Genomic DNA, 17,073 nt, shown 5'->3' on the forward strand with positions numbered 1-17,073 from the left:
CTTACTAATCTTTGCTACTTCCTGCTCCACACCAGTCACCTCTTCTACTCTTCGTTCCCTTTCATTTTCCTCGTTCATCAACTCTTCAAAGTTCTCCTTCCATCTTCCCATCACACTCCTGGCACCTGTCAATACATTTCCATCCTTATCTTTAATCACACTAACCTGCTGCACATCCTTCCCATTTCTATCTCTTTGTCTGCCCAACCTGTACAAATCCACTTCTCCCTCCTTAGTGTCCAACCTATCATACAAGTCCTCATATGCTCTTTGTTTGGCCTTTGCCACCTCTACCTTCACCTTACGCTGTATCTCCCTGTACTCCTGTCTACTCTCTTCAGTCCTCTCAGTGTCCCACTTCTTCTTAGCTAACCTCTTTCTCTGTATACAATCCTGAACTTCCTTGTTCCACCACCAAGTCTCCTTGTCCACTTTCCTCATTCCAGATGACACACCGAGTACCCTCCTACCTGTCTCCCTCATCACATTCGCTGTAGTGGTCCAGTCATCTGCAAGCACCTCCAAACCACCCAGAGCCTGTCTCAGCTCCTCCATGAAAACTACACAACATTCTTCCTTTTTCAACTTCCACCACTTCGTCCTCTGCTCTGCCTTCGTTCTCTTCATCTTCCTCACCACCAGCATCATTTTACACACCACCATCCTGTGTTGTCTGCCTCTTCTGGAAGAAAGTGTTCACTAAAGCCATTTCCATCCTCTTTGCAAAGTCTACCACCATCTGACCTTCTGCATTCCTGTCCTGAACACCAAACCTGCCCATCACATTCTCATCACCTCTGTTCCCTTCACCTACATGCCAATTGAAATCTGCACCAATCACCACTCTCTCACCTCTGGAGATGCCTCGCATCACTTCATCTAACTCACTCCAGAATTTCTCCTTCCCTTCTAACTCACATCCTACCTGTGGGGCATAACCACTCACGAAATTGAACATCACCCCTTCAATTTCCAGCTTTAGACTCATCAACCTGTCTGATACCCTAATCATCTTTAGAACATTCCTCACAAACTCCTCTTTCAGGATAACTCCTACTCCATTTCTCCTCCTATCTTCACCTATGGGTGTCGTTGTCACGATTCGCATGTTTGATTTGGCATGTGTTTATGTCGGATGCCGTTCCTGCAACAACCCTCTGCATTTATCCAGACTTCAGACTGGCACAAGAAGACACTGGCTTGTGCCCCCTTGCGGTTGCATTCTAAGGTTGGCACTACAAATTCTTTTTATTGTGTTTAAATCTACAGTCCTCCTGGTCCTGCGCGTGTGTTTTTAGATGAGTTTGCAGAGTTTTTATCCACCATTGTCAAATTGGAGTCTGTGTTAATAGCTGGTGATTTTAACATCCACATTGATGAAGCTTCCTGCAACACGGCATTAGAATTAATATCTTTGACAGAGTCCTTTAACTTCACGCACCATGTCTATGGTCCCACACACAAAGGGCCATACATTGGACTTGGATTTCAGTTTGGGCCTGTGTGTGGATCAAATATCTATGAACGATATTCAGGTGACTGATCACGGTTGTATTTTCTTTAATTTGTCCTTTTATATGGAGTCCCTTCCATCTAAGGTGATCACTCAACGACGTATTATAAATCAAGCTGCTGTTGATAGGTTTTGTTCTTTATTTGATCCAAGTTTTTTTAATGAGTGAACTGATGCTGAGTCATTAGTTCAGTCATTTAATAATCATTGTGTGTCTGTTTTTAATAATGTGGCACCACTTAAACATGGTCTTAATTCTCCTCAAAAACATTGTCCTTGCTAAATGAAAGCATCTTTAGTCTCAGGAGAAGTTGTAGAAGTAGAGAGTTTGTGGAAAACCTCTAATCTTGAATCACACAGATTACACTTTAAGGAGCGGATCACATCTCTCAATGTCACGATTAAACAGGTCAGATCAGATTATTTCTCCAATCTTATATCTACGAATAAGAAAAATCCACATTTCTGTTTGATACCATTAAAAATATTGTCAAGCCCTCAGCTCCACAAATGTCTGTATACTCTTAAGCTGACTGTAACAGATTTTTACATTTCTTTGTCAGTAAAGTGCAGGACATCAGGGACAGTATTTCTCCTTCCTGGCACAACTATACCAGAGGTTCTCCTCTCTACTCTTGCTCCTGTTTTTCTCCTGTCAGCCTACAGGACATTAAGGTTTTATTAAAAAAAGATGAAACCTTCTTCTAGCCCTGTTGACATTGTTCCAACGACTTTACTGCTAAACGCTACTGATTCGTTTGGTCCTTGTCTGGTAAATATGATAAACTTGTCTCTTCTTCTGGAACGGTCCCCTCCTTTTTTAAACAAGCTGCAGTGAACCCCATTGTTAAAAAGCCGAACCTGGATCCTTCTGACCTTATAAACTACAGGCCCATATCTAAACTGCCTTTCATGTCCAAAATTCTAGAAAAAGTGGTAGCCCACCAACTTTCCACTTATCTGCATCATCATCAAATCTTGGACAAGTTTCAATCAGGTTTCGGCAAAATGCACTCAACAGAGACAGCCCTTCTTAAAGTGTCAAGTGACATTTTGATTGCGGCGGACTCTATCTTACTGATAGAACTTTTTCTGTTGCAATAAACCAGATCATGTCTGACATTATGCCTCTGTCATGTGGAGTACCACAGGGATCAGTTTTAGGTCCCTTGCTGTTTTTATTGTATATGACACCTCTTGTTTGCATTATTCAGTGTTTTAACCATGTGTTTTATCACTTATATGCTGATGATATTCAGTAATATTGTTCTTTCAGGAAGACTGAGTTTCACTTGTTGTCTAGCTTGTTGGAATGTCTGTCTTGTATTAAGGAGTGGTTGGGCAGTAACTACCTTCAACTTGTGGAAAATATTATTAATGTTTTGTTTTATTTGTATAAATAATGTAGTTTCATATGTAACATGTGTTGTTATAGCGTAGAGAAGTGTATAGAATGTAACATGAGTAGAATGTTCTATAAACAATAGTAAAACTGAGCATAGTGAGTGGGGGAGTGTGAGAGATAAGGTGAGGAATGTATGGGAGTTGTCTTGCAGATGAAAGACCAGGGGGTTGCTCAAGAACAGAAACAACTTTTAATGTATACATCTCCTGATAAGGAAGACAACCTGGAAAGAGACACTCCCAGCAGGAAGCTGTAAAAACAGCAAAAGAGACTCTCTATATAAGATTGGGTCATGGGAGAGATAGTTAGTCAGACTTCTGCCCTGACACCCTCTGTTGTTGTTAGGGAAGAGAACTCTGACCCAGAGCTCTGTACATTTTGCATTTGTACCTTGTATTAATTAGATTATAGTATTAATTTTGTTATCATAGTATAAAGCATCTTAAAAGACAGTCGTAGTCCTCTCCTGATTTTGACCACGCTACAAACTGAATACAAAAAAGACAGAAACAGCAACATCTTGGTTCTTTGGGCTCCTCTGTTCAGTGAAGCCTCAGGAACCTCGGAGTTGTATTTGATCCATCTATGTCCTTAGATCAACATTCAGGACAGATGGTCAAAAACTGTTTCTATTACTTACAGAATATTTTTTAAATTAGGAAAATGTTGTCCAGTGTATATCTAGAGATGATCACTTAGGCTTTTACCTCATCTTGTTTGGACTATTGTAACTCACTCTTTACTTGTCTTAACAAACATGTTAAGTATTAAGTGTTAAGTATTTTACACTGCTTCTCATTCACACATTCACACTCACAATCACACACTCACACAACAATGGGAGAGCTGCTATGCAGTTGGGGTTCAGTGTCTTGCTCAAGGAACTTCAACATGTGACCAGAGGAGCCTGGGATCAAACCGACAACTGAGGAATTGTGGACGTGGAAGAGATTAAAACGGCTGGACCAATTGAAGACTGGTCTTGATATCACTGATATTGTCAATTGAGGAGCAGTGCCTAAAGACATCGGGGATGATACTGCATGCCCAAGAGGATCAGAGTTCCTGAGGTGGCCAGTTGAGGAGTGGCCAATAAAGACATGAATGTCCGGACTTTCCCAAGCTACCTCAGTGTTGAAACCAGCATAAGCATCTCACAAGGAAAGACATCAAGACTGCCAAGAACATTTCCAAGATTCCTGCCACAATTCTGCATAAAGATGCCAGGCAACTGGTTGTTTTGATTCCTGTAGAAGAGCAATAAAAGAACGTGATCTCCTTGGTTTAAATAACCAGGAGCTCAAGGAATCAGTCTCTAAGATTAAACAGATTAATTAATAATTATTAATGCTTGCAGTAATGTCCACACCATGAATCTAACAAGCAAAACTAAAAACCCTCTTTTTCAACTTGATGAGGCAGAAATAATGGGATTATTAAGGGAAGCAATATGTGGACTGTGCTAAAAATAAAACTAAAAACACCCTTTAAAGGAGCTGCTCCTCCACAGCTTCATCTCGATTTGTGTGCAACAGTTTGCAGTTTGTTGTTCAGAAAAGTCTAGTGCAGTAAGAGGATTCAAGTAATTATTGCCTCCACTGCCATGTGGCCTACATTGAGCACCAATCCTCATTAAGTTTGGAGACGCGTCGTATGCTGGACCTGCTCCATTTTTTTAATAAAGTCAAATAAAGGAGCCACATTGTACCATAGTTTGGTCAGTGAATGCACCAGTCTGTGCAAGTTGTGATCACAGTTGCCCTCATTTTGATGTTAAAGGAAACGGTTCTGATCCAGATTGTGTCCTGTGTCTCACATATCAGAGGACTTTGAGAGGCAGGCAGCCACTCAGAGGACAGCTCTGTCTACTCCATGCTGATGATAAACATGTTTTTAACAAGTTTTTTACTAATGTGACTTCTGTGCAGTCAATTGTTCTTTGATAATCAATTGATTAATGTTGCTTTCATGTTAAATTTATTCTTCTACTTTAGGAGTGATCTCATTCTCTCCTCCATCTAACAATTCACTGTTACCTGAAGTCCCTTTAAATAAAAACAGCCAAACATAAGCATAACCATTTCAGAAACAACCAGAAAAAAGCCACGTGATTTGATCCAGCATACAGAAAACAAATATGATTAAATAATAATATTCCCACTTGAGGTGAGCCACCTCGTGTGCACATGCTTCAGGCCAACTCTGGTTACACATTAATCACACAGAAGATAAAGTATATAATGTTGGTAACCAATGCTGGGCACTGATTTGGGATCCTTCAGTCTTTGCACAGAGTAACAACACTTTCAGCTTTATTTGCTTTTTGGCTGTTTAGCCAAACTTTCCACTAAGAAATGCAGCAGCTCTGTTTAATCATGTCACAAGTGTTCCTGCTGTCATGGATGCCCTGGGTAGGAGGGCAAAGCAGGCACTCCTACCAATTGATAGTGAGATACAGCACTTCCTGGGGGGATTGGGGACATATAGACATGTGTCCTGAAGGTTCCTACGCATCAGGGTTCAGCATCAAGGTGAGTGCGATGTTTGTGGCAGTTAGTTAGTTGGTTATTGTGTAGCTAGTAGAGTGTTTCTCTGAAAGTGGCCAGTTTAAATCAGTTTGGTTTGGTGCCATATCAGCCAGAAAGCAGCTAACAGTTAAAATGCTCAGATGGATTTGGATTTGCAGTAACCACGTTTGTTTAGTGCAGGTAAATGTAGTCAGTCACTGAACCCTTAGTTGCTCTCAGCAGTAGGTACAGCTCTGGCAAGGACGCCTCTAAAAATGCTAAATAAACAACCATTTTGAGATTTCACACACACACACAAACACACACACACACATTGATTGTGAATTGCTGTTCCCTGATTGGTTGTTTCCTAGGTGGAGCGTAACCAGGGTAGTGGAGACGACACAGCATTAAACGGCATCCGCTTGTACTGTGTCAACCCAAACAACAGAGTTGGTCCCTACACCACTGTGGAGTCTTCTGTAGGAAGGTGGGGTTGTCGTTCTCTCCTAGTCTCTCACACACACACACACACACAGACACACAAATGCTGTCATGATAATTGATGAATTTGTTACAACTTAATAAAAGGTTTTGATCACACGAGACACTGGGGAAACCAAGCAAAGCAAACCCACGTATAAACACACAGGGACTGTTACTGCTGAGCAGGCTGTGCAGCTAAAAAGTCATTTGTACTGCACTGACTTGTTCGGTGTGTCTCCTGTCCTAGTCAGATGTTTATGCTAATGCACTTTGTATCCTCTGCTACTCCAGATGGGGAGAATGGACCCCAGTGAAGTCGTGCAGCACTGGGTATCTGGCCTCTTTCATGCTCCGTGTTGAGCCTGCACAAGGAGATGGGGACGACACGTCCGTCAACAACTTAAAGTAAGTTCTCGATATGCTCCTCAGAACTGCATTAATGTCAAGTTATTGACTACATTTGTAACCAAACTGAGTGGGTTGATACTTTAAAGACCAAAGAGCAACCACTAACAATCCAGAGTCCAAGATATTGAGTTGTTTTCTATAAAAGCTTAGGACATAGACCAAAGACAATGTAGATACCTCTGTTTATATTCTGACTGAAAGACTTGAGTAGGAAAAATGCACAGACACAATAGGACACAGACAGATTTAGAGGTTTCTCTACAGCAACAAAACAAAATTCAAAATGGTGTGAAGGGATGGTCAGTCCTCTTACCCCACTGGAATTGCAACTGATAGAGAAAAAACGGGGTAAATTTTTAACCCTTTAAATCCTTTTTCCCCAGCTAAACAAAATAAGTCCACAACATTAGACTGTTGTAATGTTTAGTGCAGTTGTAGTTGTGTATCCAACACCCTAAATTCCCAGGTACAGTATCAGTCTCTGACCCGATTCGAAGTGGTTTATGAAAGGGGACCATATTTCAAAAAAATGTACCTCTTTTTATTGAGAACTTTAACTTTCAGTTGTGATATTGTTGAGTGTGTTACCGTTTGTGTGTGTGATGCAGGTTCATCTGCAGTGGCTCTGGTGCCCAGTTGGAGGGTCATGGAATGGAATGGGGATCGTGGGGCACTTGGAGCAATAAATGTCCTAAAGGTGCCATCTGTGGTTTGCAGACCCGTGTGGAGTCCCCTCAGGGCAACGGAGACGACACCTCCCTGAACGATGTGCAGTTCTTCTGCTGTAAATAACCGTGATTTCCTCAGCATCCAAACATTACTAAATGTATTGTAAAGAAAACTGTGTAAAATGTGCTTTTCTCTTTGTGGATTAACAAATGATGGATTACAGGCATCGTAGAAACTACCTGTTGCTGTTTGCAAGTGTTTTGGTCGGATACAGTTTAATATTGTTGTGGTATTACATAACTTTACCCACATGCTCTGTTTCACCTGAGTTTCGTCACCTCGAAACTCAGCGAAGCCTTTGTAGATCACCAGTCGTCATTACTGACAACATTTTTTCCATGTGATCAGACTCTGGTACGTGGTTCACTCATCAAATGAAACAAGCTTCTGTATCGTTTGACCATCTCTAGAAAAACGAGTGGAGTCTCTAACATCAGTCTCTATCTTTAACTTTAATATCACACTAACTCCATGAAACATTCAGAACATGTAAACACAGCCTCCCATGCTCAGCAAATTATCTTTATTTCCTCTCAGCAGAAAGCAGAATATATCTCACACATCTTTCATATACACAGAACTTTATACGCAAACTATAAACCGTCTCTTACAGCAGTCACAGATTATAAAGGTGACTGATTTATGCACTAACCGCTAACAAAGTCTGTTGTCTTGACTTTCTTTCTTTATTCCCACATCTTTACAGGTGTAAATAACCTTTTAACAGCATAAGGAAACTGTTTTGTCCATGTATATGGACACTGTACCAAAAATACTGACATACTTACAGGACGTTGCTGTAGAGCATTGCACAGTATTTCCAGTGTATATTTAATCACAGTACCTATACTGTAACACAAATTACAGTCAGAATTATGGTTCTATAATTGTCATTAGCATAGTAATAATACTGTAATTATCACAGTAAGAAGATGCTGTATTTTATATCATAGCAACTGCTGTCTGTTTATGGCCATTTTGCAGATTTTTTGGATATTTTCTGGTCGTTCATTTCGAGTTCATTTGCAGCTTTTTGTGATTGTCGTGCATCTCTTTCTGCTCATTTTGTGCCTTTTACCTGAGCTCTTTTAAGCAGAAAATTTGAACTTAACCTCAGAGGCTCTGGGTCATGGGCTCATGGGCCTGTGCCTGGTAGGCCCCTTTATTAATCCATGGCCATATCTGAACGTCCATGGAGCTCATTAGTTGACAGTGAATTAACTGTTTAGGGCATTTGAGAACCTAATTTGCTGTGTTTAAATATGTCTCCTTCTTTACCATATAGTGAGCTATAACTGGCTTGACAAGATTAATGACAAAACCATTGTTCTTTCCGAGGCTTTATTGATAATTAAGTAGATTTTCACTAAATAATGTAAAACGTATGAAGACATACAGACTGTTGGAGATCAGAGGTAAAATGTTATGAGATGAATCACAAGTTCAATGTGGTGTTTTACCACTTTGTTATACAAAAAGTTTAATTTTCAGTATATAGGCAACATTGATTGTATACAGATATCCAAGCTGTGAGAAGTATCAAAGAATCAGTTTTCAGCAAAGAAAAACAGAAACTATCCATGAAAATGTTCTTCTTTGAATCAATTATCTGAATGTTTTATTAAAAGCAAGCTTCAAACATATAGGCTGATTAATTTGGAGCAAACAAACACTTTATTATATGAGCACTGTCATAGAGAACGTGAAGTTGACATTACGCTCATGTTAAACTGTTGTGAGGTTTTCTCTGATTTCTGTTGGAATCTTTGTTTTGACTTTGTGTCATGATTCTGCAAAGAGTCAGAGCTGCTTCCACAGCAGGTCAGTAGAAGACTGCCGCCTTACCTTTGCTACCCAGAAACTGAGACACTTCACTTTGCAGGTAAAACTGTACTTGAATTAGCAGATTCTGCACCAAGCCACTGGAAAACTATTCAATATAAGTTAGTTTTTGTAAATACTGCTGCTTGCTACTGGATTTAATTTCCCTTTGCATGTCTCCATCATATTTTTAAAAATTAAACAACCTTTAAACCACTGTAGAAGTCAACAAGTAACAGGCTGCTTGGCTCACAAGATGGTGCCCACAACTCAGTTAACACGCCGTGTCTTCACATTCTCTATACTAATGCAGATTATGGTAGTTGCTTCTTATATTCTCTAAACAAAACAGATTATGGTTTCTGCATCTGGCGAGCAACAAATCTTCATTTGGTACAACAATACTCCCATTCGTTATCTGTGGTGTAGCACCAAATATAGCTTTTGCCGTAGTAGTCACATGGACTTTCCCTCTTGCAGGTCTTGCCATTAAGAGCAGAGAAGCGATTAGGTTTCCTACAACAATAGTCCCAATTCCCATCTTCACTTTCGCACCAGAAGTAAGATTTACCATAATTAGCACAGTTATGTTTACCACGGCAACGCTTTCCACTGTTTGTGACTCCAAGTGGTGGTGGAGGGCTGCAATAATCCCAGCTGCTATCAGTGTAGCAGGAGTAGTAATCATTGCCATGTTTGCCGCAGGTGTGGTCACTCCTACACTTTTCTCCGCTGACTGTTACATCAGAGTATCTCGGTGAACAAGGTTTTGTTATGCTTCCACTGGAACAGTAGTAGTCTTCAGTGTCGTGGTTGTACAGGCAGGGGGTGCTGCAACTTTCCAAATTATCAGGGACAAGACTGCAAACCACTTCCTGTGATGTTTGTCTTAATTTCTTGCCATGACTGATCGATGTTACAGGTCCAGACAAGGGTGTCGAAAGTGGGCAGGCAAATCCAGACTCCACCTTCATTTTCTCAAAGTCCCTCATCCATGTCTGCATGTCATCGTAGATTAAATCTATTTTGGCCTCTGATAACTTTACTTTGGGACGACCAGATTGGCTTAAACCGATGCGAATAGCATTCGTGATTTCCGGTGGACCACTGATTTTGTCGTACAGTCGGAGATCTATTTTACTGTACAGATTTTCAGTTATTTCCTCAGATCTTGAAAAAAAGCAGTGGTCACTAAAAATCTTCAATTCTTTGCTCCCATACTTTACAGACAGCTCCTGTGTCAGTTGTTCTACTGTTCTGACATAAATGCTGCCATAGTGTTTATTTTCCCCTATGAAAGCAAAAGAGAAAGACTTTTCATTCTGTGGGTGGATGTAACACACAGCTGTCCAAACCTGCGTAGGTACTGTCACCCTGTTAAAATTATTATGATCATCAGCGTTATCATCGTCCAGTTCACCCCTCCTCGGTATTCGATTGTTTGAAGGCACAGTCCCTGTCACCAGGTAGGCAGTACCTGATGGATCTTGGGCTTCTAAAATCTTTATCAATTCATCCTTGCGTTTTTTCCAGTGGACTCTGTAGAAGCAGGGATCCATGGGAGCGCTGTTAGTCAGGGTGAAGGTAGCTTTACGTCCATCTGTACTACAATGGAAGCTGCTGGGGTTCAGGTGGCCTCCATCATATCCAGTGTAACTATAATCTTCATTAGTGGCTTGTTTGACCTTGATGAGTTGTGACTCCTCTGCTGTATATAATTTCATGTTATTCATGTTGGTGTAGTCTCCATTCTCATCCTTCGAGAGCTGAGGGAAAGATACAAAAGTTGGCTTATGTTAAAATTAGATGTTTGTACTTGTAGGTTTACTGGGTTCACTTTTCATTACATAATTATTTTTAGCATTTTTTTGACAGTGGAGTTTTGCCTATAATCAGGGACTAAAACTGACTGAGATTTACTCAGAGATAAAAGTACTTTCATTGGTGGTAATTGCACACTTTTTGGCAAAATGGCAGCTGCCATTTCTTCACAATGGAGCCACAATAGCTCATTAATGCTTCTGAATGCTCAAATATGTAGGATTTATACTGCAGTAGTTTGATTAGGGATAGACACAAAATCATCAGCGGTACAGTGTGTTATGGTAAGTAAAAAAGTTGTCTGCATTAAAATTCAGTATCTCCTTACATATCACATGTATGTGACACATTTCAATACAGAAGAACAGTCTCATGAAATCGTAATGTGACACATGATGTTTTCATGCTTATGTTATTTGTACTGGATCTATGGTTTACAGATGGCCTTTCTGTACTTTCAATTCTTGTTAACACGTCCGCAACCACAACTAAAGGCAACATTTAGGGATCCTTCTTAAATCTGTGTAGCTACAGTACATGTCTCCTTCTATTAGTCTTTCTGCCTCTGTCTGTTTTTAATGAATGTTTCTGTCACACAGTGTATCACATTTTGCTGGATAGCTGGTCCACAAACTAAGTGCTCAAGTTAAAGTGCAACTATTGGCCTAAAACGTTTTCAATACAAGTAATACTTTAAATTTGTTACCTTAGTAAAACAGCTGTGCAGATTATCAAATGTCTACTTAAAATACAGAAGTAAAAGCACATCACTAAGAAAAAATGCAATGAATAAAAAATAAGGGTCAACGGTCAGTGGAGCTAATTTTAACCACTTTATGTGCTGACAGGGGATTAACCCATAATGATAATGATCACTAGTTCAGATTATTTCACGTATCCACATACAAGCCTCTTTACATGGATGCTAACACTACCTCATTTATCTGGTATCTTTAGATATGATTAAAACAGCATAAAGCTTTTGCAGTTACTCAAACTATTTTAAGTAGTGACAACATATGATCATTACTTTAGATTGTGTTTTTAAAATGTAATTGTAGATATCTTAAATGTTCATTCTTACTAGTCAGAATGCAGTTATAGATATCTGAAATGTAATTATGGATATTCAACTGAAAACTGTCAGATATTAAGATTTGCAATAAGTACTGCTAATATGTCAAGTCTTCTAAATAAGACATAAATAAGGAACTGACACTGTGCCTGGTTTAGTGAATAGATTCATGTTTAACTGGTGATTAATTTTCATGAAAAATGGAAAAAGTGGTAAATTATACCATATAATGAAGTTGTATAGAAATTGATGACATATAAAAAGTATAATATTGTTAAGGGAAAATTAATTTCTGCCAAATGTTAAGAACTCACAGTTTTGTAAAATATAAAGAAATATTAACCTGAGGTTCTATGAACCAGTTTCCACTTCTCCATCCCTCCACTTTACTGCAGTTATAATCAAATTTGTAGGCGCTGTACAGAGGGATCCTGTGGTACGTGGAGTAGAGTGTCGCGTACAAATGATTGCCATTCTTCTTCTGACAGATCTTTTTAGCATGTGGATCAAGACCTTTAGGTTCTTCACCTTTATAAAAGTACTGTGAACAGCTCTGAAAGCTGCTGACAACCTCTGCCTGTGTGTGAAAGGACAACACACTAAAGAGAGCAACAGTAAGAGAAGCCCAGAGGTTCATGATGAGAGTCTGAGTAGAGAAGGATGAGGGCAGGCAGATGTTTTATACAACTGTCACATGTTCTGCCTCAGTTGCTCCAGTCTTTATTGACAATTAATATCTGGTTGATGTGATGATGTAATTTGGATTTTGTCCCTGAAGAACTTTGCTTCCCCTTTACTACAACAAAACTATGTTGCTTGTGTAACCTGTGCACCTGCCCATTGCTCTAATTTATCAAACATTTAGTTTTTAGAAAATATTTACACAAATAAAACAATAGTTGGGAAATTCACCTGAACCTGGTGTCATTGACTTTTCTGGCACAAAATGAACTTGCAGGTTTGAGAGGCTAATGTAAATCATCATGTAAATCCATATTTATAAATGTGGGCATGTTTCATGTAAAGACACTTTGGTTTCAGACTCCACAGAAAGCACTGTGGCTTAATATTTTTTATATTAATGAATAACAATCACCCCCACAATAAATAACAATTACAGAAAGAATAATTCAGAAAACGGGGATGTGGTGAGTTGCTATAGTTTTAAAAAGGTAGCAAAGCTTTAGTAAATGCTTGTCCACTACACTTTTGTTCACACTCTTTTTCAAAGCAATAATGATTTAACACCTTATTGATTTTGTCCATCATATTTCTGTTCAATAACTTGTTGGAACTATTTCAAGGCTGTGCCCTAAAAACTGCCTCACTACTATTGTCACACTTGCAAAGTGCAGTCGATGGTAGTGGACCCAGAAAGAGAGACAGAACCAGGTTATTTAGGAAAGTGAGAATGGTTTATTGAGGGGAGGGTAGGTAACACGGGTAGAGACAGGGATAAGGAGAGGGCCGATGGGGAGCGATGTCCGGGGGAGGAGAGCCTGATCGGAGGAGCTTGAACCCAGTGCGGGGAAGAGGCGTAAAGGAAGACCAATGGTGACCGTGGAATTAGGTGCCGTGGAGACGAGGAGTTGAAGGGAATTGTTTGGACGCGGCAGGGCGGCCGGAGGTTCTGGGAGCAGGGAGACACAGAGAGCAGGTTAGTAAAACTATACAGCTTGATTCTTAGGAGCCTAGTGCACTCGAGTACCGTGGCAGTCCAAGTGCACTGGGGAGAAACAAACACACAAAACAGACAGAGAGAGAGAGAAAGAGGGGAGTGGAGGAAGGGAGAGCGGGTGCTGTGACAACTAGTTTATTGAGTTAATGAGTGGCTCGCAGTCTAGACTCAAAGGTTACATGCAATACCAGCGCTACCAGGTCTGGTGTTTGCTCAATATATAACCTTCTTTAGGCCTCTGGGCAAAGTTTTTTGCTGCATAGACAAAACTTATAGGGAGACATTACCAATTTTAAAATAGTTTTATTTTAATAAACCATAATAAATATTTAATTTCACGCAATGCAAAAAATTACATGCACACAGAAACATAAGTTTTAACAGTTCAACGTCTTTTTCACCTTTTTACAACTTAATGTTTTTCACCCTGGAAAAGACTAAAATTGACGATTATACTATTATATTATAAAAGTATAATTTTTATTTCTGAAAAAAAAAATTCTATTGTTGATTTAGTACAAACTAAAAATCTGAGGTTTACATCATCAGCCCGAAGTGATCAGAATGAAAATACAGTCAGCTGATGATTTCAAATACAAATCACCATTTATGTTCTACAGCTAAATTCCAACTGGAAAAATATGAACCCAATTGTAGACAACAAAAATGCTTGAAGAGAATCCAGCACATAAATGAAGGTCTTTTAAATAAGACGTTACATTTATCATTACATTAATAATCTGTCTGCTAAACCTGTTTTACATTTCTTCTAGTTTAAGACATTAGATGTGTAATGTGCTGCCTACAAAGAACTAAAACAAAGAAAAGTGACAGCGAGGGAAACACTACACAATAAGTGTATTCAGTATTATTTATATTTCCATAATCTTGACACGCATTTACATAATCATATGCAATATACAGTTTTCTGTTTTTCATTAGTTATGTTAGTCATTTCAGAGAAACTGAATGTCAAATGTCAAATAGGTTTTTCTTAATTACGATACAATGGTCTCTCTTACTTCACAGTATTTTTTTTTATATTGGCAGAAAATAGAACAAAACCCATGCTGTATTCAAATGAGTGCTTTGAGGTTGGGATGCTCTTAGTGATTTGTAGGCTCATTATGAACATGATTTGGTCCTGATGACTGATAAGACCATGTTAACCCGGTCTGAGTGGGTCAGTTGGTGCTGACAGCAGAAAAACCTCAGTGATATGTAAGGATTTTACTCTTTACATACAGACACAGCCAGTCGTTCTCATTTGTTTTTAGTTTTTTAACATGCTTCATATTTGTGGCCTCATCGGCGACCGATGACATCACAACAGATGGAGAAATTAAGTTATTTGTAAGCTTAAATCAGAAAGGTACTCAAACCACTTTCAAGCTGTATCTCAGTTGGTAAGACAGTCATCCATAAACCACAGGGACAGTGGTTTGACTCCTGGCTCCTCGTGGTTTTGTGTCAAAGTGTCCTTGGACAAGACAATGAACCCAGTGGGTCAGCTGAGCATTTTGGATGGCAGCCACTGCCATCGGTGTGTGTTCGTGTGTGTAAAAAAATGAATGAAAGCTACATTGTAAAGTGCTTTGGATAAATTTACCTTTCTCAGCCAAAACAACTGACAGTTAAGTAAAATATAAAGAAATCTTAACTGTATAGGCGCTGGGATCCTGTGGTGTGTGGAGTAGAGTTTGGCATAGAAAAACCTGCCACTCGTGCCCAGAGGAAGAGAAGCAGGACAGAACTCTCATTTTCTGTACTTCTTATGGACCTGTACATTGCAGCTTTGTTAGGTTGCTGATAAGTGAAACTGTTTGTCTGAGCCCACATTTAGTGGCAGCCATTTTTGTCCCAGAAAAGTAATTATTTGCCTTGCTCTTCTTAATCTTATCTTGTTTACATGCATGTTTTTGAGTTTAAACCTTGAAGGCTTGAAAGGTTGTTAATGAGTTGCCAGTGTTTGTCCTGATTTATGACCCCATTTACTGGCAGCTGTTTGGCCTGAGTTCAAGACTCTACTGACAAACAATCCAGTATCTAAACATATTTTGATGAACATAGGCATGTTCTCCTGTAATGCAAATGCTTGCACTGATTTAAACATTATTTAGTATTTTAAATATCCCTAATGATTCCTTGTTATGCTTATCCCAAAGGTGCTGTTCAGTGGCAACTGGCTAGAAGTTAAAACATTTAACTCTCAACTAAAAGGCTTCATTGGTGTCTGAATTCAGTCAAGCAAGAATTAGTGATTTGCAAACAAATGTGATGTTGTTAACCTAAAATAGAGTAAATAAAACTGATATTGGTTGCTTATCAACGATAATAGGAATGGGAAGTGATGGTTTCCAGGAAAACTGCATCTAGTTTTGCATGGAGTTGGTTGATTGATAACTGTACACTCAAGAAGATATCTCTGATTGATCTTCTCATCAGTCATGGAGAAGGAGGGTTTGCTCCTCAAAGAGTGAAACTTGTTGAAGACCTCCAACTTCCTGTTTGACAAGATCCTTCTCTGCTTTCTCGTACATTTGTGATTGTTCTTGTGTTATTTCTTACTGTATTAGCCCTGTCAGCTAATAATTGTGTGTCGGCTGCTATTAAGTAGGATCTGCACACGTTGTTTCACACCAAAGAGCTTATGGAGGACTATGTTACCTGGACCAGGTACAAACCGTTTTTCCCGCCCGTGCTCGTTGATGTCACCAGAGTAACTCCTGCTGTCTATGGGCCGTGGCAGGAGGAAAAAGGGAGGCTCCAGATCAGGTGTCCAGACGAGTTTGAGGAGATACCGGGCATCTCCGTTTACCCCGAGTGGGACCGGACCAGAACAGGTAGACCTACGGCAGGTTTCAATGCGTCAGGACATGGTGCAGTCATAGCCACTTCACCTCTACGATCTACACTACAGCTGAGCTTTTCCAACTCGACAGGCCCAGACACCGAGCCCACAGGAGCGGGTTCTGCGTCCCGTGTCTCTGTGTGGGGGAAGTAATGGAGCGGAACCTCTGGCCCATATGCTCCAGTCACCTGATTCGTGTTGCTCTGCTCAACGCTTGCTGCATAGAGAATAAAGCTTTTATACCGAATGATGTTTTTATCAAGGAAGGTTTAGACTTTATGTGCCTGACCGAGACCTGGCAGCGTGAGTCGGAATACATCCATCTGAATGAACTCCATCCTCCGGACATCTCCGTGTTTGGTACAGGTCGTGGAGGAGGACTTGCCATTGTACACCATGACTATTTCTCCTGCAGGCAATTGAGTCAGGAATCCTTCAGCTCGTTTGAAAACCAAATGTCTAAGTTTGGCACTACAAAGTGTTTTTATTGTGTTTAAATCTACAGACCTCCTGGTCCTGCGCGTGTGTTTTTAGATGAGTTTGCAGAGTTTTTATCCACTATTATCAAATTAGAGTCTGTGTTAATAGTTGTTGATTTTAACATCTACATAGATGCACCACAGCATTAGAATTAATATCTTTGACCGAGTCCTTTAACTTCACCCAGCATGTCTCCGGGCACATATACACAAAGGTCAAGTGACATTTTGATTGCGGCGGACTCTGGCCAGTACACAGTGTTGGTTTTATTGGATCTAACGTCAGCATTTTAAACAGTT

General features: G+C 39.8%; 2 protein-coding genes and 1 long non-coding RNA gene across 3 annotated transcripts in view; 2 read left to right on the forward strand and 1 right to left on the reverse strand.

Annotated features, from left to right (window-relative positions):
• Positions 1 to 5,171: 5,171 nt before the first annotated feature.
• On the forward strand, positions 5,172 to 7,226 carry LOC137139535 (vitelline membrane outer layer protein 1-like). The gene is made up of 4 exons (XM_067526920.1): positions 5,172 to 5,449; positions 5,800 to 5,915; positions 6,203 to 6,316; positions 6,928 to 7,226. Exons 1-4 carry the CDS (start codon positions 5,273 to 5,275, stop codon positions 7,109 to 7,111), a joined length of 591 nt encoding a protein of 196 aa, XP_067383021.1. The 5' UTR covers positions 5,172 to 5,272; the 3' UTR covers positions 7,112 to 7,226.
• A 1,781-nt stretch (positions 7,227 to 9,007) lies between these two features.
• On the reverse strand, positions 9,008 to 12,516 carry LOC137139533 (uncharacterized). Its single transcript, XM_067526918.1, has 2 exons — positions 12,109 to 12,516; positions 9,008 to 10,635 (listed from the first exon to the last, which is right to left on the reverse strand). The coding sequence occupies exons 1-2, from the start codon at positions 12,400 to 12,402 to the stop codon at positions 9,256 to 9,258; spliced, it is 1,674 nt and encodes a 557-aa protein (XP_067383019.1). The 5' UTR covers positions 12,403 to 12,516; the 3' UTR covers positions 9,008 to 9,255.
• A 636-nt stretch (positions 12,517 to 13,152) lies between these two features.
• LOC137139536 (uncharacterized) overlaps positions 13,153 to 17,073 on the forward strand; it is a 38,665-nt gene continuing 34,744 nt past the window's right edge. Inside the window, exon 1 of the long non-coding RNA XR_010916335.1 lies at positions 13,153 to 13,422. This is a non-coding gene — a long non-coding RNA (uncharacterized lncRNA). The remainder of the gene's footprint in view (positions 13,423 to 17,073) is intronic.

This window comes from Channa argus, chromosome 13, assembly GCF_033026475.1.
Source record: "Channa argus isolate prfri chromosome 13, Channa argus male v1.0, whole genome shotgun sequence".
Lineage (NCBI taxonomy): Eukaryota > Metazoa > Chordata > Actinopteri > Anabantiformes > Channidae > Channa > Channa argus.

Excerpts from the sequence above, each read along its gene's own strand:
- LOC137139535 (XM_067526920.1), top strand. The coding sequence starts at position 5,273 with ATGCAGCAGCTCTGTTTAATCATGTCACAAGTGTTCCTGCTGTCATGG. Across the intron at positions 5,450-5,799 it reads CATCAGGGTTCAGCATCAAG|GTGGAGCGTAACCAGGGTAG; the intron begins GTGAGTGCGATG and ends GTTGTTTCCTAG. Across the intron at positions 5,916-6,202 it reads GTGGAGTCTTCTGTAGGAAG|ATGGGGAGAATGGACCCCAG; the intron begins GTGGGGTTGTCG and ends CTGCTACTCCAG.
- LOC137139533 (XM_067526918.1), bottom strand. The coding sequence starts at position 12,402 with ATGAACCTCTGGGCTTCTCTTACTGTTGCTCTCTTTAGTGTGTTGTCC. Across the intron at positions 10,636-12,108 it reads ACTGGTTCATAGAACCTCAG|CTCTCGAAGGATGAGAATGG; the intron begins GTTAATATTTCT and ends TCTTTCCCTCAG.